Raw genomic sequence first — 23,387 nt, forward strand, 5'->3', positions numbered from 1 at the left:
TTTTTTTTAATTGTATACTTTATTTGAATATCATATCATAATGAAGTGCATTATAAAGGAAATATCTATCAAAGATGAAAGACAAAATGAAATGCTTGTCAAGGAAGAATTCGTGGATAAGGATTTATACTTTTTTTCCTAAAATTAAGTAGAATATAATTTATGAAAGTTTAACTGAAACCAGATCTTGCAAATTGTTAAGCCGATATTGGAAAGTTTAAAAAACTTTTCAGTTTAAGCAATCAATACATTCCGGCTTCCTACTAGCCTACTATACATGTACATGATTATTAATATAAAAAAAATAGTTCATCGATAGCTTAGATGGAGATAGAAATTAGATAATTGGTGCTCAATTGGTTACCACAGGTTTACGATCACTAATCCCTCATCGCGCGTTCGTGCCAAAAAGTCCTCGACGTATGAACAAGATATTACAAAAGCCAATAAGGTCTCGATATCCATTGACCAATGACCTCTCACGCTTTGTATAAATATTCAGTGGTTTTCTTCCGTGCTTCATTTGGAGCTGACAGGCCAACGGATCAAGATCAATAAACTACCTCTACCACTACTCGTTGATTCTTTCACTGCGATCTCGGAAACCCATCTACAATACTAATGATTCAGATTGGTAATTCTGTTTCAAGTATTATATGCTTTGGACAATTTTGGAATTTTTTTTAATGTTGAGTAATTCTGGAGTCGTCCCAAAACGTCTGTCAAACAACTTTTTACGGTTTTAACGCTCACGCAACAAAATTTTTCAATACGAATTATGTACATCTAAATATTAAATTTCGTGCATGCAAATTAAACTACAAATTTCAAACAACTGATTTTGTACCCCGAAAAAATGCTTTTAATGACGATAACACCAACCCAGGCACTCACTCACTTGTACTCTACTTTGCATATTACACCAAAGACGAATCCCCTATTTCGCAAGATACTTATCGTTCGACAAACTGCCTGTAAAAGCTGGGCAAATTTCAAGGTTAACAAGCCTCAACTGTTTTCTATGCAGCCTGGTGCTATGAAAGTTTATTGAAAATCGAAGTCAACCGTCCCACGTATCGGATTTCCGATCGTTTCGCGTCTCTTCACGGCGACAGAATAAATAAAAGCCTACAAATCCTCTAGAACGGCATGCTTTCCCCCTCCATCCTGCCCGAAAGATACTTGTCTCGGAATACAAACTTGCGAATATCTGGACAGATTTATGGACTTATCTTTCGGTCGACATAAGTAACACTTATTTTTATATGGCCGATTTTCGATCCAGTTTATTTCTGTCCATGTATAATTAAATCGAATCCAATAGTAGAAACGTACAAGATACGATCAAATGCGGCACCCGTTTTTGAATCTTGTTTAGTAATGTAATTAATTTAATACTGAGGTCACTTTTACATACATTTAAAGACCAAACGAACGACTATTTTCATCAAATAACAAAGTAGAAATTATTTCCGATATTTCTTTATCATATTAAAATATTCCTTAGCTCAGATGCGTGAACGAGAATGCTTGTATATTAAATCCGGGAAAATATCGCCATTCTCCACTTTCATCTCCCTTCCAAATACGTAGATATCAGAGATGGTACACCTATTTTATAAAATAAAATGAAAATCTTTATGATAATTTTTTGGTTTTACAGAAAAATTTTAATATTCATCATTACAATATAATAAAAATGCAGGTAGAAAACATTTTAGGCATTATAATAATTTAAATGTACCGCAGGCAATTTTTTATTCAAATTTAGCTCATTTTCAAAGTAAATTGCTTCAAATTTGGCAGATAGACATGAGGTAGTTCACCCCTGAAATTTACACAAGATATAAAAGTCTCTTTATGATATACGAGCGCAAATTGTAGTGGTTGTGGTCTGGTCCAGAGTAAATATCGATTTTGTACGCATCGGGACATGTTGCCTAGTAAGGAAATGTAGTAAGTGCTTATCTCGGCAAAAAAGTGTTACACTCGTGGGATTATCTCGAAGGACGCCATCTTGACATAAAGGAAAAGCAAACGCGATATTATTTCGCAGAAGATCCCATCCCAAATCAGGTATGTTTAAGACGCGTAATTTTCACCGCGTACAGAGTATGTTGAAAAAAAGTACACGAATAGCTTTTTTTTTTTCATTTTCCTTTTTTCGATTTGAAATGAGTGAGGCGGGTCTTTGACCGGAATCACCGACTGGGCGTCTCGTAACGGTGACGTTCACCGTCTATTTTGGCGGATTTACCTTCGAATAGGTGACGGTAAAAATTCAAATCAACTCTGAGACGTTTCGGTGTATCCTCATAAGGCGAACTGCACACTTTATATACGGATACTTGCATTTGAATATTGAATACCTCACAGTTGTATGCAACTGATAAAATCCATATCCATATATTCATATGTAATATATTTTTATGTCTCAGTATTATTATTTCTCAATACATACCTATGTATATAGTACATACATTGCTACAGTAATATAAAGTTTATATGATGTAACGTGAAAAAAGTAACTGTTATCACTGTTCAGCTACGTAAAATGTAAAGTTCCATGGGGGTGGTCAGAATGGGTGTCTGAATATCCAGCTGTCATCACGTCGATGTAACAGATGATTTAATTCTTCTAGCGTCATATTCGAGCTATTTGCTTACAAACCCCCGTATGTTGGTAAAATATCAAAGCGATCGGAAGAGTGGAAGTACTCCAAAATCAACTCACAAATTTATTATTTATTAATTTATGTAAGATATAACTTAATAGCCAATTATGTATATTCAATCCTACAAATAATAATATATTAATATACACATGCATGCATATACATACATACACATATGCACATACACGCACACGCGTACAAAAAATAAAAATAATTATGTATTTACACATTCATACAGAGGTGTTGCCTTACAGCTACCAGAATTTTATCAACATTACTTATATTTCTAATTTCATCTGCCAGCTTATTATAAGTAACAATACTTCCATAAAATATGTCTTTCCTACTATTATTTAATTTTAAATTATGTACGGTTAATTTATTGCATATTGCTATATGTAAATCTAATCCTCTTGTCAAATATCTATTGAAATATCTAGGTACCATTTTCTTATCTAAATTATAAATAAAAACTAACATACATACATATTTTCAGAATATCACTAACGTTCACCCAATTCAAGTCCTTTTACATGGATCTTATACTAATACAGCTATTTACATCTAAGATACTCCTCTACATGGCTCTATTCTGTTCTATTTTGTAACCTATCTTTCATTGACAAATTCATCAAGTATAAAACAGATCCACAATATCTATAGATACATAAAAATGGAGTCGGATAATTGCATTATATATAATGATTTTAGTATCTTTTGACATAATTTTCCTTAATCTACAAGGTGCTCCTACTTCCTCAGCTACTTTCTTTCTTATCTCAACAAACAAGTGAAGTTAATAAAATCTTGTAAAAAATGTATCAGATGAAGTATACATTAACCAAAACATAATTTTTCTGCAAATACATAGATATAATAGCACTAATGAACAAAAATAACTCAAACTAAGCTTTTCATGATAATTCAACAAATAATAAAAAAGCATAAATTTTCAATTCAACAATTTCAGAATTTTTTTTCTTTAATTTCTGAATAAAAAAACTGATTTGCATCGGCCGGGAATCGAACCCGGGCCGCCCGCGTGGCAGGCGAGCATTCTACCACTGAACCACCGATGCTTGATTTCCTATTAATAGCAACAATTTTGAATTGCAATGTTTTTTCAAGATTTACATGAAGAAATAAGAACAAAAATTGAGATTGCATCGGCCGGGAATCGAACCCGGGCCGCCCGCGTGGCAGGCGAGCATTCTACCACTGAACCACCGATGCTTATTTTCGGTAGGCAATAGCAAATTATTTCAGTAGTGTTCCAATTACCGTTAAAATTTTATCACATTTCATCTACTCATTTTAAAAATAAGTTCAGATTTCTTACTAATAGTACACATACATATATGTATTATATAATACATATGTACATATATTTAATTTAAAGCCAAGTTAATAATCGAATGTAATCTTAAAAATAATTGTTTCTTCCTAAGGTGATATTCCTTTTGAGAAATTGACAATTGACAATCTGGTGACAGCAACTTTTTTCGATCCAAACCTTCACACTTTCCTGTATATAGTCAAAAAGAGTCAAATGCGTTCATGGCACTACATACATTACATACTACATATAAAAAGTATTGTGCTACTATAAATACCTAATATGTTCCCGTAAATATAATCCATTCATCAATATTAAATGATAAAACTGATTATGTATAATATACGATTTTTATAGAGGCAATTTATTATTATTATTATACTAACACCCAACAATCTAGCACACCCAATTCCGAAATTCCTACGATCAAATCCTAATTTCCGGAAAGTATCGATATACATATTATGTGTAAACATATTTAAGCGTGCGGCCCACCTAAACGCAAGAACAATTTTAGCAAGAGTTATATGCAGTTATGTACATACATATACATATATAGCATGCGGCAGATACAAAATTTCAACATATTTTTAAGCCTCTAATTTTAGCAATTATGATCGTATTAAATCAAAAGGTACACGTGTAAAAATTTATGTTACTTAATTTATGTTAATATTCTAAATTTGAAACCGTTTCAATACTTGCCGTGTCAAAAACTAATTCGCATGCGATAAACACATCACTGCGTTATCTGGTCGTATAAATAAGCTTTAGGTTTTTTTTTTGTTTTTTCGAGCCGGAAGTGTGGACGATAATGGCGGAAGCGCGCCAAGACCACTCGACGCGAAGAATATAAATAAAAATTGGCAAAGGAAAAGTATCAACGTCAAGTAAATTGGCTCTATATCACACACGCGCCGGTGTTTAACACTAGTGAAAAATTTCACTGATCTCTTGGAAAATTTGTAAGGAATTTTTCGCATGAAAATATATAGCTCCGAGAAAAATCCTCATGCGATGGGGTAATCCACGTCTGATTGAGTTGATTATCCGGTCGTGAGTCACCCACCGGTCGACCGGTTTTCGGAGGCCCGGTGGAGACACCTCGTCTACCGACACTCGCAGCATTAATCATTCTAACTCCACTTGTTGCACAACTCTGGCTGAGACAGTTCAACTGCGGCTCGGGATCCTCCTACTCAAACACCTGTGGTTCGAATCTTACTACATAGTATCGACGACATCTAATATATATATAATATTTTTCCTACTCAAAAGGAAGAATGACTATGAATGAACTATTATATTATATATGTATGTAAATACAATGTGCTAATTTTATACACACTACAAATGTATCTTTAAAAGAACGGTAAAAAATTAAGTATAGAAGAAGAATTTATAATTAATTACGATTTTAATTTTATTTTTTTAGATTTAAATAAAATTTAAAATTATTTTTGATAGTATTCACTAAGTACACGGAAATTTATATCGGCTACTATAAAATTAGGCACTACCATTATTTACAAATAATTTTAACATAAAAATATATATTATTCACTTGGTAACTAGTTAAGAACTAAATTAAGAAGAAATTGACATAGTATCATGAACTTTTAATAGTTTAAATAGTTTTCAGTTGGCAATTGAATGATATATTTTTGAGGAAAGATGATATAATTTTGTTAAAACTTGAGTTGGCAAAGGTTGCGTTTCGTGAGAAATATAATGTTGCCAGTTAAAAATATTCCGTGTGATTTAGTAAGTTTAAAGTGCAAATATATAAATTCCAGTGAAAATAATTGTTTTCATGTGCAAACAATGTGCTAAAAAGTATGCTTTAAATTTGGCTCTGAAGAATACATATATTCGAAATAATAATGACTGTATAAACTGTATGAAAGCGAATAAAAAATATAATTTAAATTTAACAAAGGATCATAATCCTTTTGACGTTAAGTGTAGTGGAAAGAAAGAAAATTACCGAAACAATATTGACCATGCTAAATAGTAATTAGATAATATTGATGATAAAATATATACAGACACAGTGTACATAAATGTGTAAGGAATTAGAAGCCCATATATATATTTTCCTCTATTTTGAGCTATTTTTATTTTTTGGTTCTTTTTTTGTTTTTGATTTTTTTTTATATTTGTTACTTTATGATTAACAAACCCCTTGGGCCCATCGGCTATGCCGCCTTTCCCAAGAATTCTTAAATAAATAAATAAATATTATATATATATATATATATATATATATATATATATATATATATATATATATATATATATATGGAGGTTCGGTCTTTCGTGTCATGCGGGGAAGACGTGCTTCTGCGTTCTTCCCGCTATTACTCGCTTAAACCCGGCTATTGCACGAAATTTAATCTAAAAATTTAACCATCTAATCACTTATTTTACTAATTGCATCCTAGTATAATTTAAGTGTAAAAATAAACAGACGATCGGCCGTTAACAGCGTTTTTAATATCAGTGATTGCGAAAAATTTTGTGTTAATTTTGTGTCAGTTACAAAAGCGTATACGAACGAGATACATCTCCCTACCTGAATACAAAAAAAATAAGGGTCGCCAGTCAAAATTCGGTCCCACAGAAGCAATAAATCTTCCACATAATTGCTTTCAGACAAAAATTTTTAACGAACTTTACTTAATAGAATAATAGCAAACAGAAACGGTGTTTCCCAACTGTCTAATAGTTCTTTTTCATATTTAATTTATATTAAAGTAATTCGTGTTATTTTATATTCTTTACTAAATTTATTATTAAAATATTAAATTGCAAACCGCACTCACATATATAAATCCGTTGTCTCCAAAGAGGCGTCTCACGATAAAGATCTGTAAAAAAGTAGTATAACAATTGCTAATCTATTATTATCATAACTAACTACTTTCACTTACAAAGTAACCCTGTTAAATGGCATGTAATAACTCATAAGTGATCCAAGTGATACCTAGGATGACTATCTGTCAAAGCTGACCACAGAGAAGAGTCTATGGCGGTAAGAACTCACTCCTTGAATGGAAATCTCTCTCAAGTACCGCCTTTTTCTCAACACATCTTGGATAAATGCGAGAAAAATAATATCCAAACCTCCAACAAGGTAAGAGTGACGATGGATGATAGCTTAGCTAATAGAAACCTGTATTTAGCCACGTACAATGTAAGAACGTTATCGAGTGAAGGAAGTGTGCTTGCATTAGAGAATGAATTAGAAAATATCAAATGGGATATAATAGGACTTAGTGAAGTAAGACGAAAACAGCAAAACCAAATAATCCTAAAAAGTGGTAACTGTCTCTACTGGAGAGGGCTACCAAATGGTAGAATAGGAGGAGTAGGGTTTCTTATCAATAAGAGAATAGAAAGAAATATTATAGAAATAAGCGACATATCGGAACGTATATGCTATATAGTATTAAGAATCTCGAGCAGGTACACTTGTCAAATCTTCCAAGTGTACGCCCCCACATCTAGCCACCCAGACGAGGAAATAGAAGACTTCTACGAAAAAATACAGGACGCATACGATAATAGCCGTCACCACTTTAAAATAATCATGGGCGACTTTAACGCAAAAATAGGACAAAAGGCAAATACTGAAAGAGCAGTAGGCAATTTTGGTACCGGCCAAAGAAACGACAGAGGCGATCGCCTCATAGAATTCGCAGAACACAACAGGCTCTTTATCACTAATTCATTTTTCAGGAAAAACACCAACAATAAGTGGACTTGGGAGAGTCCTAAAGGAGACAGAAACGAGATCGATTTCATCCTAACAAATGCCCTGCACTCCGTTAAAGACGTTAGTGTTTTAAGTAAAGTAGATATAGGTAGCGATCACAGATTAGTCCGTGCCAAGATGGCCATTAATATAAATTGCGAACGTAGGAAATTAATAAAAGGATGCAGTAACTCTCCAGATTTCGCTCAACTAAGGTCTAGGAAAAAGGAATTCGAACTCGAACTTGGAAATCGATACGGGAAATTAAACCCAGAAGCAGACATCGAGGAATTGAACACTGTAATTAGTTCGGTTCTAACCTCAACAGGTAAGAAATTAGGTGGATTCAGGAAACAGATTAAATTAAGCAAAATTTCAGCGGAAACAAAAAACCTAATTAAGCATAAAAGGAATTTAGATAGGGATAATAATAAGCAAGAATACAATCTAGTAAATAAGGAAATTAAAAAGAGAATAGTCAGGGATGTCAGGGATTTTAACAGCAAGCTAATAGAAAATACCATTAAGAATAACCGTAGCCTGAAAAAGTGCAAACAGGATCTTTTCTTAGGCAAAAACCAAATGATCGCAATCAGATCAGAGAGCGGAGTAATAATTAGGAATAGAGAAGAAATCATAGACAGAGTTTACACGTTCTATGCAAAACTATACGAGAACGACAACGGCCAATTCCCCGCTCTGGAATCGACACACGGCCAAAGGGTTCCTGCAGTATTGCCTAGCGAAGTAGAGGCCGCGCTAAAAACTGCAAAGAACGGTAAAACCCCAGGGGAAGATAATATTCCCATTGACTTACTAAAATGTGGCGGCCCCCCCCTAATTAATATCTTAGCTAGGCTTTTCAGCAAATGCATCCAGAACCAAGTTATACCAGAAGGATGGAATAACGCAACTATCATTTTAATACACAAAAAAGGCGACAAAAGCGATATCAAGAACTACCGACCCATTAGTCTACTTTCAGCGGTCTACAAGCTCTTCACGAAGGTTATTACAGAAAGGCTGAAGAATATCCTCGACGAGAACCAACCTATAGAGCAGGCAGGGTTTAGGGCAAATTTCAGCACAATGGACCACCTCCAAGTAGTTGGCGAACTAATCGAGCGCGCCAACGAATATCAACGGCCATTGTGCCTAGGTTTCGTCGATTATGAGAAAGCCTTCGATACAGTTAGTCATAATGCAGTACTTAACGCTCTAAAAACACAGGGAGTGCCGGAACCCTATGTGGGACTGTTAGCTGCAATATATAAGAATGCCACAGCTTCGGTTAAAATTTTTTCAGGTACAGATAGATTTAGCATAGGAAAAGGAGTAAGACAAGGAGATACAATCTCGCCCAAGTTATTCAATGCGGTGCTTGAGGGAGTTTTCAGGAAATTGGATTGGGATACAGCCGGAGTAAGCATCAATGGTCGCTTTTTGAGTCACCTTCGGTTCGCAGACGATATAGTTTTAGTAGCTCGTGATTCAGCTGACCTACTTATCAGACTAACACAGCTGGACAGGGAAAGTAGAAAAGTAGGATTAAAAATTAACGTAGATAAGACTAAACTAATGTTCAATAGTTATTGCATGCCTGATAGCATCCCCTTAGATGATAAACCAGTAGAAGTAGTAAATAATTATTTATATTTAGGTCAAATAATTGACATGTCTGGTAGTAAAAATGAAGAGATAAAGAGACGTATGAAATTAGGGTGGAGTGCATTTGGACGGATGAATGCTGTTTTTAAATCAAAGATGCCACTCTGCCTGAAGAAAAGGATCTTTGATCAATGCGTTTTGCCAGTGATGACGTATGGATGTGAAACTTGGACACTGAACGCCAAGATGCAAAATAAAATCCAATGCACTCAAAGAAGTATGGAACGCTGTATGCTTGGCATAACGAGGAAAGACAGGAAGCGGAACACGTGGGTGAGAAATATGACAAGGGTAGTGGACATAGTGGATAGAGTGAAGAGATTGAAATGGCAATGGGCGGGTCACGTAGCTAGGAGGATGGACGAAAGGTGGACAAAAGAAGTGCTTGAATGGTACCCGAGAGAAGGCAAAAGAGTAAAAGGAAGACCGCAAGGAAGATGGGTGAACGAAATTAGGAAAATGTGCGGAATGAGATGGATGAGTGTTGCGCAAAACAGAGACGAGTGGAAGCGTGTTGGAGAGGCCTTCATCCAGCAGTGGATGGCGAATGGCTGTAAATGATGATGATGATGATGATATATATATATACATATATATATATATATTTGAATAAATACAGTCGAATAATTTGTTTTTCGTGAGATATATTATTATAGTTATGAGTGTACATTATTTTTATGATCAAAATTAAAGTTAAATTAATTAGCCCCCGTTTTATAATGTGTTATAATAGATTACATCGCAGACAGACTTGAACATTCCTTATAACGATAGCCAATTACTAGATATAGTATCTAAATCAATCCCTTATTTAGAACACTCTTTAAATAAACAATATTCCAATCTATCATTAACAAATCCCTTATTGTGTCAATTCCAATGCTTACTACATCGTTATCTTTTCCAAACATAGAATTAAGCCTATCAGAAATTCAATTATTACAGAAGTTACTATGTAGACTTAGTTTGACTACCAGAATTAAAATACTGGAATTAAAAGAAAAAGACAAAAAAATTTGTTTAAAAAAAGAAATTGTCCACATTATATAAACATGAGAAAATATTTCGTGAAACAAAATGTATACCTACTTAAAGTGTGTATTTAAGAAAAACAATTACGTTCATTACATCCTCAATTCATCAAAAAATAATCCAAATATAATTGCAGAGCTTGAGAGTCGCTATTGCGCAAACGAACTAATTATTTTGATAAAGTGGTACAGAACGCGATACGTTAGTCTTAATCCGTCTTCTATTTCGCGTACAAACACGATTAGCTTTAATGGGTTACCATATCTTATTTCTACATGTAAAATAGTAACACATATTTAATTATGATACCGTTGTAAGCCATTCGTTACGACCGATAGATACGACTTAATTTATTTTTAACAAACACACACACACACACTCGATATCTTCAGATTAATCAATTCCGAGCTATAGTTCCAATGCAAACCAAATTAATTATCTGCCGGAAAAAAAGTTCATAACGAAATTTGTTGAAGGCAATATTAATATGAATCAATCTCGAGATGAAAACTTTTACGATTCCGATAAGGGCTAATACCTCTAATAATTTCGTATACCGTACAAAAGAAAAGTTATTATCGTTCTCGAGAATCTCTCATTGTTATACTCAATTTGGGGGAAATCTGCCCCAAATGAAAGTGAAACGTTTTCGTACAAAACAAAAAGATTCGATCTTTTAACAATGGTATGTTTAAGATTAAGAGGAATACAGACTGAAATCGCGTGTCAAGTCCCCAAGAACGGCAAATGCCTTTGTTTGCGATCGTTTCTAAAGTTTGCTACAATGTCTAAAAACTATTACGTATAGTCGACGAACTTTCAGAAGCAGTGACATTTCAAAGAAACGCGCCAACACGACACAATATCCGAAACAATGGCCGATTTAATGAGATTTTATAAGTTAAAAGTATTTCATTGTGACTAATCGAGGATGACTGTTACTCGAATACATATGTACATATGTAGTTAACGTTAACCGTATCGAATTATTATACATATAATATTTACACAGATGTACTCAAAAGTTATATGACGATAAGAATTATTTGATACGAATTTCACGAGCAATGAACACTTTCGAAATGAACTGTTATTGCAATGGAAAATAAGCATCGGTGGTTCAGTGGTAGAATGCTCGCCTGCCACGCGGGCGGCCCGGGTTCGATTCCCGGCCGATGCAAATCCTTTTTTATTCGTAAAAATAAACGAAATACAACATCGTTACAATCAATTTCAGTCTGATTCTCCTATGAAAACCGAATTATTATTCCAAAAAGAATTCGATTCCATAAAAAATATTATTATGCTCTTTATGCCGACCATACACAAAATGAAAATCAATAACTTATTTTACAGATAGATATTTACAACGATGTGAATCATTATATGATCAAAAGCAAACTCATGCAATATAATGATTACTAACAATGAAGCGAATTATTATACCTACATACATATACATATACTAGCAACCAGGTGCATTTGATGAATAGTCAACACCAGGTCTGGGTAAACTTTTCAAATGAACGGCCGCATTAGGAAGTTAAATGAAAGCGGGCCGCAAGTAAGATACTATTTATAGATACACATTACTTACTGTCATTAAAAAGGATTTCAACATAAAAAATAAGTGATTCTCTAATAACCAACAATTTGGCGGGCCGCACAAAAATTCGAATCGGGCCGCATGCGGCCCGCCGCAGTTTGCCCAGACCTGGTCAGCACCGTTTAAACTACAAATCTAAAGAGCATAAAAAAAAAGTTAAAAGTTGGTCCGCTCTTTAGACTTATATCAGTTGTTAACAATTAGTGTAATATCAGTTGACAGACTGCACGTGCGCATTGTCGATATAACGCCTGAACGAACATTTCTCAGAAAATCACCAGTGTGACGAAATAAGCGCTTCATATAGATATTTACATTAACATTCTATAAGAAAGATAACAAAATTTCTAATTTAAAAATAAATTACTTATGCTAGTTGATTCCATTTAGATAAAATACAGCTTCCGTCAGACGCCTTTTTACGATTTGCGAAGAAAATTTTATATTTCATTCGCTCAGAAGGTCAGAAGGTCAATTGTTTGGGATTTTTAAAGACATAATCGTTCAAATGAGATCTTTAAACAGTGTTGTCTTCCCGATTTTTATTGAGTTTTTGTAGAACCAATCTCAATGTATCATTTATACTCGTTTTGACTACACATTGCGATAATAAGATTTTTTTAAAAACATCTCTATCCCGACCCTTAAAAATATATTTAAAAAATCTGGACCCAGTTCCTTATATTTGATTCCAGTGTTTTTCGCATTATTCAATTATAGAAAATGCACTTAATTTAAAACTGATTTGCGTAAAATTGACATTTTTGAAATAATAAGCAACCCAAAGAAGAAAAAGTGGGGTTAAACTATAAAAAAAAATCCGAGAAAGAGCAATGTAGGTAGTGAATGTTTCAAATATGCGAGTATTTTGGTCAAAACCATTTTTAACAGCTTTTTTTACAAGTGGCCTAATATGTACATTTGTCCACAGCTGTATATGTACATATGTACATATGTGTACAAATACAGTACAAATATTAATTAAATCATCAATACGATTTGTAAAATGATCAAAAGTATTTGAGAGATGTTGCATTTGACTGTAACTTGAATTCCACTAATTTTTTCGAAACCATATATGTTTTTTTTCGTCGCTTTACACTGACAATATGTACATATATGTACGCACACTGACAATGTGTACGTACATATATACATATATAGAGATATATGTATTTATAGGATGAGAAAAGATTTTATAAAAAATCCTGCTACAAAAGCAGACAGACTTACCAACAGAGAGCTTGTGAATTTCATATAATGTTTACTTAGTATATATACAAAACCTACATACATATGTATGTACATATGTTCAATCGGTAGCATATTGTATTATATTTACGCGTTCAATATAATGTACTCCTAGAATTGCGAGATCGTCGCGACATAAAATTCCAGGAAATTTTCTCATGTCGTAGCATGTTGCTTATCGACAACAACACAATGCGTAGGATCTAATGGGGGATGAGGCGTACGAGATTCCTATCGCTGAACGCGTGGGCTGAAAACCAACCCTCACTATAATCCGAATCTGGACAAATAGACCGAGCTGGAATTATTGGCCGAGTTGCCAGCTTATTAAAAGCCCAAAACCCCTTGCGAACCCCCCCTCATTACGCATCCCGATTTCGGCACGGTTCGGCTCGGCATAAACAAGACTGAAAGATCGATCAAAGTCTTCTGAGTTTTGAGTGTGTATCTTTCATTGTTAATTGCTATACTTTAGATGAGATTTCATATCATAAAACCATCACAGAACATACTGCTTAAGATAATTTAAATTTATTTCAACTACCAATGCGTAGTTTTGAATACAAATCTGTTGTAGAAATTTTTTAGACATTGGATATAAATTAGTATGAATTGATTTTAATTGATACGTTAAGAACACGCAAACTTTATTTTTATATATTTTTCAAACCAAGTGTTCACTTCGGTTCGTTCATGAACATACTAGTTTGTTCATACACGAACTATTAGTTTAAGTTCAAGAACTAACAGTCAAAATCTATCTTCAACTAGACTCACCAGGTGTCGTATGAAACTTTTAGCTGTCAAAACCTTTGAGATGTCAAAATGTCAAGTATTTAAAATATAAATCCTATGTAAACTACATTACAGCGTTGCTTTAATTCCCGTTCCCACTATTTTATTTAAATATTGCAACCCATTTATGTATATAGACGATTAGAAGACTCAAACTTACACCTAATAGTTTGTGCATAAAAAAAACAAGTTCGTTTGCCAATTTGTTATTTTGCTTACACTACAACTGGCCAGATTGGTTTGTGTGTGAACAAACTAGTATATCTTTAAATGAACGAAATGTACACATGGACTGCAACATATATGTACATTGTACATATGTAAATATGCAGATATTTTAAATGTAATTTTTAATTAATTTTATAGAGATTTCATATGTCGAATAATAAATTAAGCCGAGACGCTAAGCTTATATAGAAAGCTGACAATTTTACATGGATTCTTTGAACAATGCATCGTAAAAATGTCAAAATATAATTTATCCAGTATTAATTGACGCCATTATATTGAAAAAAAAATACGAAAATTACTCAAAAAAATTTGAAAATTTTAAATCGTGGAGATTGATTTATTTTGTTTTCCGTCTGTAATAAATTGACATAAACAGACTGAAGAGACAGTTCCGTTTAATTTGCAAAAATGAACTAAACTTTTCGACCATCGGAGCGAACAAGCGTATAAGCTATTTATTAAACGTCGACTGAAACTAAATTAAATTTCAAATTAAACTCCACTTTGAAATGTCACAAATATAATACAAGTTTTATCCTCACTCTCATTTTTTTTAATTAACAAAGTCTCTCGCAACGACGTCGTGCGCACAATAATGGTAAATCTAATATACCTTAAAAGAGTCCTCCAGTTGTGCCGCTTTACGGTCATTTAACTTTTCCGATTTTTTTTATCGAATAAACATCCCTTAATTTTGAATTTTCCATTTTAAAGCGCGGCGCCCTTTTTCCGGCCGATAAAATCTCCACAATGGCAATCGCACCCCCGAAAAGCGTCTTTTTTACTCCCATGAAAGCGCAAATACTGATCGCCGCTCTGCAAAGCAATGAATCATCAATTAAAATTCATTGAAAAATAAACAAAAGAATATATTTCACGATGAAAAAGTCACCTTTCATACGTAATTTCACAGTAATGTGCCTACGTTTTTTATACGAGGACGTAAAAACCATAGAGAGTTTTATGGCTGCACGTATAAAATATGCCCTTTTCCGTTCAGCACTCTGGCACTCCCTATATTAAAATTTCGTTTTCAGCTATGGATAGGCATGTACTTGATACTATGTGTGTTGACTTTCATAACGTCTGTCATATCGGAGGAATTTCTATTGGGCTACTTGACTGGATCCGTGAGACGACCTGGAGATATACAATACCAACGGCCTGGTCTTACGATTTCAGGTAAAGTAATACATACATAATTGAAAATATCGAAGTTCAAAGCGCAATTTATTATCCATAGACGAAATTCACTTTAAAAAGTTTTCTGCATAATTTCAGGAGCCATATCTTTGGCCATAGCGGAAGTGAACGGTGGTCCTTTGGGCCGTCTGGGTCACAATTTAAATTTCACCGTTGCTGAAACTTATGGCGAAGAAGTTGCTTCTATTCAGCAGACTGCGGCACTTTGGGCCCAGAACGTTTCAGCATATATAGGACCGCAAGAAAGTTGCGTACACGAAGGAAGAATGGCGGCCGCTTTCAATCTACCCATGATAAGTTATGTAAGTACTTTTAAAATATGAAATAAATTTCACAAACAGTCGACGCTACGTTGCTAAATGTGCACGAAAATAAATGTTCACTACGCAGCGTGGTGGGTTCAAGCTTTAAACAATATAATCTGGATTTACTTTTGAATTCATTCCAAGCGCCTTTCATTATGATTGCTTAATTTTCAGCTCAAGTTGGGCTTTGTGATGTAAAAAAAATAGCAATGGTTCAAGGAAAAACGCTCTTCAAAGAACCTTTCAACGGAGAGCCATTAAGAAAAACAATGCATATGATATTCATAAATGAATGTAGATGTAAAACTCTACAGAATATTGCAAAGTCAATATGTTCAGCATTTTATGTACGCTTGTTACAGTATAAATATATTTTTTACGAGCGTGTGTGAAAATGAAAATGGGAAATTATCACATTATTTTTCATTTACCCCGTACGTGCAATATTTGAGTGAAAGCAATAAATTCGCGCTTAACATGTACTTAAAGTTGTGTATTTCTATGCTAATAATGCGCCAAAGTTGACGGGCCATGACGTCAAAGACTTTTTTCCCGCTTTTGTAAACTAATCCATACGTATTTGCAAATAGATTGAATTTCGCGTTCGCGCGTATACATACGCGAATACGAATGAGCCGACATATACATACATACGTATGTATAATGCATATTTTCCGAAATTTTCCTAAAAGAATGAATGTTGCGTGATGTAAAACTATAAGGTTGAAATTTCCCAATTATGCGAGGTGACCTACGACCACCCCCCAAATGAATTCAAACGACTTTAAATTGCTACATTTGTATTCTCAATTAACGCACAGCGATACATAAAAAAGTAAAGATAAGAGTTAGTTCGAAAAATGTTTTGATTTTCGCTACCCGTAAATATTATCGTAAACTATAATTTAGTACCCAATTCCGTGAACAAGTTTAATTCAAATGAAAGAAAATTAAACAAAATATTAATTATTTTTCACTGAAGACAAAAGACTTCTTTTGTTTTTGAATAATTCGAGACTCACTACTTCAAATATTTAATTCAAAAACAATAAATCTACACGCATATTAATCAACATGTCGTTTCCACGATTCTTACGGATATATTCAAATTGAATATGTCTCAGATGAGCGCTCTTCGTGATTCCGTCTTCTAATCCAAGTCTGAATTAATTGCTAATTAGCACACGCGTTCTAAATAAAATTACACAAACACACACACACACACACTCGCTAGTTTATTTACCGAGCTTTTGTTACCGCCAGTTAGATTCCAAGCTTAGATTCCAAACGACCTAACTTTTCACAGCTATCTAGTTCCGGTTTTCCGAGCACTTCCGGTCGCATAACGCACTCGAGCGTCGAACTAAGTCGAAACTTTGCCAGAATTAAACTGACTAACGGAAAATCCGTTACCTTATCGCCTTTTCTTTAATAGATCGTTTTAATTTACACTAGGAAAAACACCTTATCTAAAACTTTTCTATTGCGACACTCAAAAAATATGAGATCCTATTAAGAAAAAAAAGATATGTTTTCTTAAATACCCATTTGACTATATTATGACGAGGGTATTTTCAATTATTTCTACTGCTTTTCTTTTTGCCTTTTTTAGGCACTTGAAATGAATTATGAGCTACAGTGTATGTAGTTCAAAACTATGACGTCAGCCCCAACTATTTTTATGAGAAAGCCTCGAGCAATAAATTACGAGAATTTTCTTTCACTCTCTCGATTTTGCGACATTTGGTCCGAGTATCGATTGGTTACACTTTTAATGTGTTCCTTTGGGCGCACATTAATGCAAAAAAACATCTCTTCCCCCTCCGCACGGAGATAAAAACCAGTGCATTCGATTTTAAACGGATAGACGGCTTAGTCCATTTGTGAAATTGATCTTTCGTTGCAAACAAATACAGACGAGTGGTGCAAATCCCTTCCGGCCGACTTAGAATTTGAATTGAGTCTGGAAATTATCATATGAATCAAAGCAATCGAATGAAAGCGCTTCGATTCAGCAAAACATTTCCGGTAAAAATTGATTTTGAACGAAACGCTATATGGTATGTGTACGTGTATGTGTTTTATTTCAGTTCTGCACCGACTACGAGACATCGAACAAGAACAAATTCCCAACGTTTGCCAGAAGCAGACCTCCAGATACTCAAATATCCAAATCTGTGGCCGCCGTTCTCAAATACTTCAATTGGACTCACGTAAGCTTAAATCTAACTAAATATAACTTAAATTTTAAATAAAACATATTTAATAAGATCAAGAATATAATAATATACATGCATGTTCTAAGCCAAAACGTGCTTAATAATTCATTCAATTTTTCAAAATAATTTCATATGATAACACCGAGATAAAATATAACAACAAAAGAAAAAAACCTGAGAGGAAACTAATGATTCATATTAAATTTAACCCTCTGAATTTGAATATGACAATGATTGTAGGTGCCTCCTTCTCTTTATGAGATATGAGCGTTTAAAAAAACGCGCCATTTTCACTGATTTTTGACTTTTTAACTCAAAATATAGTATTGCTGTGACAAAAGGGAATGTTGAAAACTATAGTCGGATGTTTTTTTCTATTAGTTGTGATTTTTATTGCCTTAAAATACTTATTATTTTTAAATTTACTTATTATGCGATTTTTAGATAAAATAAAATAAATGATTAAAATTGAATACCAACCCTTCTTAACGTAGTGAAATATAACGTACAGTTCCAATAAAAATGATTTTTTTTGCTCAATGTAATGACACTCTACATACAACAATCCTACATGAACATTCATTAAAGAAATAGCCTTCTATTCAAAGACCTAATCTATCCCGTATTATTTCATAGCTGCTCTCTCAATAAAAAGAGAGCTTGTTAGCCGCTTGTCAGGTTATTATAAAGCAAATCAAAAGGTAGAATGGCGATATACATACATACATGTTGATGAAATTGTTTGAAGCCCTTTATTTTCTTATATAATATTATAACATATAGATTTATTAGAAATCCAGATGTTAAAACTATAAGCGAAATGGAATCTATTATAAACGAAAACCATTTCTTAATCGACTTCTAAATATGATTTCAAAATAACGCACACCTCAATAAATTTTCAAAAAAAAAAACAAAAGAATTATTTTCATCGATCTGTATATGCAAATGATGGCTTCCATTACGGCTAGAACGTATGAGTATAAACAAACGGTTCACCTAATTTCACAATATGCTAAAACAATCATCAATTTATAATATACATACTAATATACATACGTATGTGCGTAATCTCTATTTATTTGGCACAGGGGGCTTGTTAACCTTTTGAAAGTGATACATCGATGTTTTTATTTTACAGGTGACTATGCTTTACCTGGATGCACTTGACAGTGAATTTTCGAAAGTGGCTTCCACGATCGTCAGTGAAGTTCGTGCAACTGGTGTGCAAGTGCACGCGATACGCACGTGGCACGAACCCTATCATCCAGGATACACGCGCAACCCTTTCGTAGACATCATCCTTGAAACATATCGAGATACCAGAAGTGAGTTTTAATTTTCATATTATAAGAATAAGAACAAAGCCTTTTCGTAATATCAATGCAATACGAACCGAAAATTCTCAACTCAGCGAGGTTTAGTTCCAGAAGCACCGTTGAATGTTAAATTTTATTTTTGTAACTAACCAAACAATCAACGTATAAAATTGTAATAAAAAAAAAACAAAAGAATTTTGAAATTAATTTTCGATATTAAAATTAATTTCAATAATGTCTTTTTTTTATTAATATACCTCGTCGATTTTAACTAACTTCAAGACTATTCTTCTTCTTAAATCGCTATCTCAGGTGCAGAGGGTAATGATCTCCCAAGTACATATGTATGTACATATATACATACATACATCAGCCATATCGTTGCTCATCTCCGTCTTTCTCGACATTCCACTAGCTTATTGGCTTAACTCATAGAAGAGTCAGTATCGACTTGAACCAGTCTGGTCCATCGAATAGGAAACTTTCTCTTTTCCCGAGAACCCTCTGCAATGTTCAGTTACGAGTAGTCTTTCCAAGTTTTCTTAAAACTATATGTATGTTGGAAGAAACTGAGGATTCTTTGAAGACACAGATGACAGTCTTGGAAGACAAGCTCATTAGATCTCCTGGCTGTCCATGATACTCTTAACATACTAACTCTAGCACTTCATCTTAAAGGCATCTATATTTTTTTCTTTGGTCCTAGTGGTCCAAGATTCTACACCATAAAGAAATATTGAAAAAAAAATACGTTTGTACCTAACGAACCTTTACCAATGTAATTTATTTTTTTATTTTATTTAAATAGGCACACATACAGAATAAAATATAAAAAGAAAGTTGTATAATGAGACAAAAAATAATAATAAACATAAATAAAAATATAATATTCCATTTACAGTGAGCACCACAATGATATAATGATAGAAATGTCCTTCCAAATTTGGGTCAGTTTGATCATAGCGTCTTTCGCTATTGTTATACATCTTTTGATTTCATTTTCACACTCGTCATCACTCATTACTAATGTAAGATAAAGCCAAATTCTTCAACAAGTTCTAGGTCTAGTATTCTATTTGCCATGTTTGGCTGACTATGGTGATCAATTTAAAACTATTTATTAATTTATTAAAAACAGAAACATACAGTAACATACAGATATTTTTTCAAAACATTGACCCTAAAAAAGGTTTTACATATTTACTTCTTTATTTATTTATCCATTATATATTTATCCCGATCATAGGGCCACCACAGGTTACCCAAGGCGATACCTATGATCAAGCTTTTGTACATTAGTACCAAATATCATCATTACACATAACGATTATACACAAAATATGAGTTTAAAACACTGTGCGACAACCCCTACCACTCAATTCTTCCATTGCGGAAGCCGCTGTAGTAAAAACCGTTATATACACAAATTATACATGCATAGATGTTCCTCTTCCCAATTCATCGAGCAGCTACATTAATACTGAATCAAACCAGTTAAATGATGTAGAAAATATCAGGCAAAACAAATTTAAAATCGCTCATTTTTTAACCAAAAAATGAGCGATTTTTCAAGATACAATTTTAAAGTACGTTGACAATAATGACGCAATAACGTTCATTTGAGACACTGTTGTCGAGAATGAGCGATATATACATATGTCTGTATAAGTATATTAAATGCATTGTATGAAGTCATATTTAGTATTTTATTTATTGTAGAAAATACAGAAAATGGTTCGATCAAGATATTTTCTATTCTGATTTTATTATGTTCATTGAAATCATACAATGCCATCACATTTATTCGGAAAATATTTACTGGAAACTTTCAATGTAGTGAATCGTCGATTTAAAACGACGTGACAAGTCGTTAACGTTAACAAAACTGTCAAAAATAACGAAGTATTTTTACAAACATGTAAGTATAATGTTAGTAGCGGAAAAAATGTAATAGAAAAAATATACAACATAAAACTCGCCAAAGTTTTCCAATTTGATTCGCGAAACATCTTTTTTCGACGTGACAAAACATTTCAGTAAAAGTTCCACATATTTCAATGTATATGTATTAGGTATCGCACTTCCCCAACTTTAGACTATAGTTAGGTAGATATTGAAAACTAAATACGATACTTACAGTGAGATTATGTATTGTAAAAGCTCGGCTGGGCTTGGAAGCGTTAGTCTGGCGCACCCGCGGCGCAACATCAAAATCTCGTTTGTGCGAAATCTCTAAAGGGTGGCTTTATTAAGCACCCCCGTCGTCTTGTTTTGCAATAATCTCATTTTTCGACATCGTGGTTATGTTAAAGCGAAACATTTCATGAGAAATTGTCATTTACACTGTATTAATCAATCGACTCAAAGCAGTACATATATTCACATATATACTCGTACGTATAGTGATTGCTGAGGTCCCGCGTCGAAATATCGTATACGGAAAAAGTACGTGACTGGAAAATCGGCTGCTGTGAAAGTGAGAGAGATTTTTGCGGCGGAAAATCTAGGGAAATTTTTACGCTGTTTTCTCACTACAACATTCACTGCCAATGTTCTTCGCAATCCGATCACGTACTCTACGCCCGTTTTGCATGGACCCCCGTAGTCTAAATATACTGTGATTATTACCTAATCCAAAAGTATATTTGTACACATATTCGCTTTCGTGCGTGTGTCATATTAAAATGGCGAATGCTTTTGAATTAATTTGAATAATATTCAAATTGAGTTACGCATATTTAACGTGGCTCGAAATTGAAATTAATGGATTTTTACTTTTTTGTGGACATTTTTCCCAAAATATAAAGGCTCCGTATTTTTTATTCCATCGATCGCAATATACATACGTATATATTTTAAGTGGTGAAGGTTTATAATTCTATATTTAGTTGTTATGTGTTCATATTCGTTGTTTAGATGTTGTTTATAACAAGATCGATCTGCATAATGTGAAAAATGTCTAAAATGGAAAAATATTATGAATTGTATTTATGTGAAAAAACTGTGTTATTTATTTGCCTTTCTGAATGAATGAAATGCGTTTGAAATCTATTATAGTCGACGTTTAATCTCATAACGTCAACACAAAAATTGCGAAACAAACATCGTAAAATAAACATGCGTGTATAATTTCTTCTTTTTGTAAAAAAAATGTTTATCCATACACACGTACATATTGCCAGCGACGAACGAAAAATAAAACCGAATTATTACTCTGCGCCAAAAAAAAATGTCAGTCAAAAATTTATTCGACGGTCTTTATAACAATTTAAGCCCCATAAAGTGGACCCTTAGAGTAATTTTCTTCCGAGTGTTCCGCATCGACTTTTCGCACTTACGATAAAGTACCGCTTATTTTTGCCAAAGGTCATTGCGAATGCTCAAGTTTGTTAAGCTAAATCTTAACATAGTATTTCTTCGTTAAAACGGAACATTTTCGTAACGAAATTAGCGAGAAGAGCGACTGCTCTTCACACTCTCTTTGTATGTATGTACGTGCGAGGAAAATCCTCTAATTAACGCTCATGTTTACATTTTCAGTTTACTTGTCGCTGGGTAATCACTACGACCACATTGGACTGATGATAGCCATGGAAGATATGAACCTCTTTGACAATGGTGAATACCATTTTGTGTAATTAATTAGTCTAGAATAGAATGTGTGTGATATTAAAATGCATTATTTGCAGGCGAGTATTGGGTATTAGGCATAGACATAGAACAGTACGACGAGTTGGATCCTAATAAGTATCTACATGGGCTGTTGCGAGATAAGGAGGTCAACTCTCAAGACGACTTTGTATCCAGAGCCTTTAGAAGCTTCTTAGGAATAGTACCTTCTGCATCCAAAGGCTTTACTAACTTTTCCAAAGAGGTCAACAAGTATATGGAAATGCCACCGTTCAATTATCGAAACGCCGTTACCAAGCTGGGAGGAATGAAAATGGTACCTTATACGATTTTATATTCTAAATTAATGTTTTCATATTA

The 23,387-nt window shown here is 33.6% G+C and overlaps 1 protein-coding gene and 3 non-coding genes across 4 annotated transcripts in view; 2 read left to right on the plus strand and 2 right to left on the minus strand.

Annotated features, from left to right (window-relative positions):
• Positions 1-3,683: 3,683 nt before the first annotated feature.
• On the minus strand, positions 3,684-3,754 carry TRNAG-GCC (transfer RNA glycine (anticodon GCC)). Its single transcript has one exon. It is a non-coding gene; the product is annotated as a tRNA-Gly (tRNA).
• An 83-nt stretch (positions 3,755-3,837) lies between these two features.
• On the minus strand, positions 3,838-3,908 carry TRNAG-GCC (transfer RNA glycine (anticodon GCC)). The gene has a single exon. It is a non-coding gene; the product is annotated as a tRNA-Gly (tRNA).
• Positions 3,909-11,577: 7,669 nt separating this feature from the next.
• On the plus strand, positions 11,578-11,648 carry TRNAG-GCC (transfer RNA glycine (anticodon GCC)). The gene has a single exon. It is a non-coding gene; the product is annotated as a tRNA-Gly (tRNA).
• Positions 11,649-15,394: 3,746 nt separating this feature from the next.
• Positions 15,395-23,387, plus strand: part of LOC143909106 (guanylate cyclase 32E) — a 31,648-nt gene continuing 23,655 nt past the window's right edge. Inside the window, exons 1-6 of the mRNA XM_077427007.1 lie at positions 15,395-15,533; positions 15,633-15,856; positions 17,950-18,072; positions 19,220-19,406; positions 22,938-23,015; positions 23,087-23,343. Of these exons, the coding sequence (XP_077283133.1) occupies positions 15,401-15,533; positions 15,633-15,856; positions 17,950-18,072; positions 19,220-19,406; positions 22,938-23,015; positions 23,087-23,343 (1,002 nt within the window). The 5' untranslated portion in view covers positions 15,395-15,400. The remainder of the gene's footprint in view (positions 15,534-15,632; positions 15,857-17,949; positions 18,073-19,219; positions 19,407-22,937; positions 23,016-23,086; positions 23,344-23,387) is intronic.

The sequence above is a fragment of the Arctopsyche grandis genome, chromosome 3, assembly GCF_051622035.1.
Source record: "Arctopsyche grandis isolate Sample6627 chromosome 3, ASM5162203v2, whole genome shotgun sequence".
NCBI classification, from domain to species: Eukaryota; Metazoa; Arthropoda; class Insecta; order Trichoptera; family Hydropsychidae; genus Arctopsyche; species Arctopsyche grandis.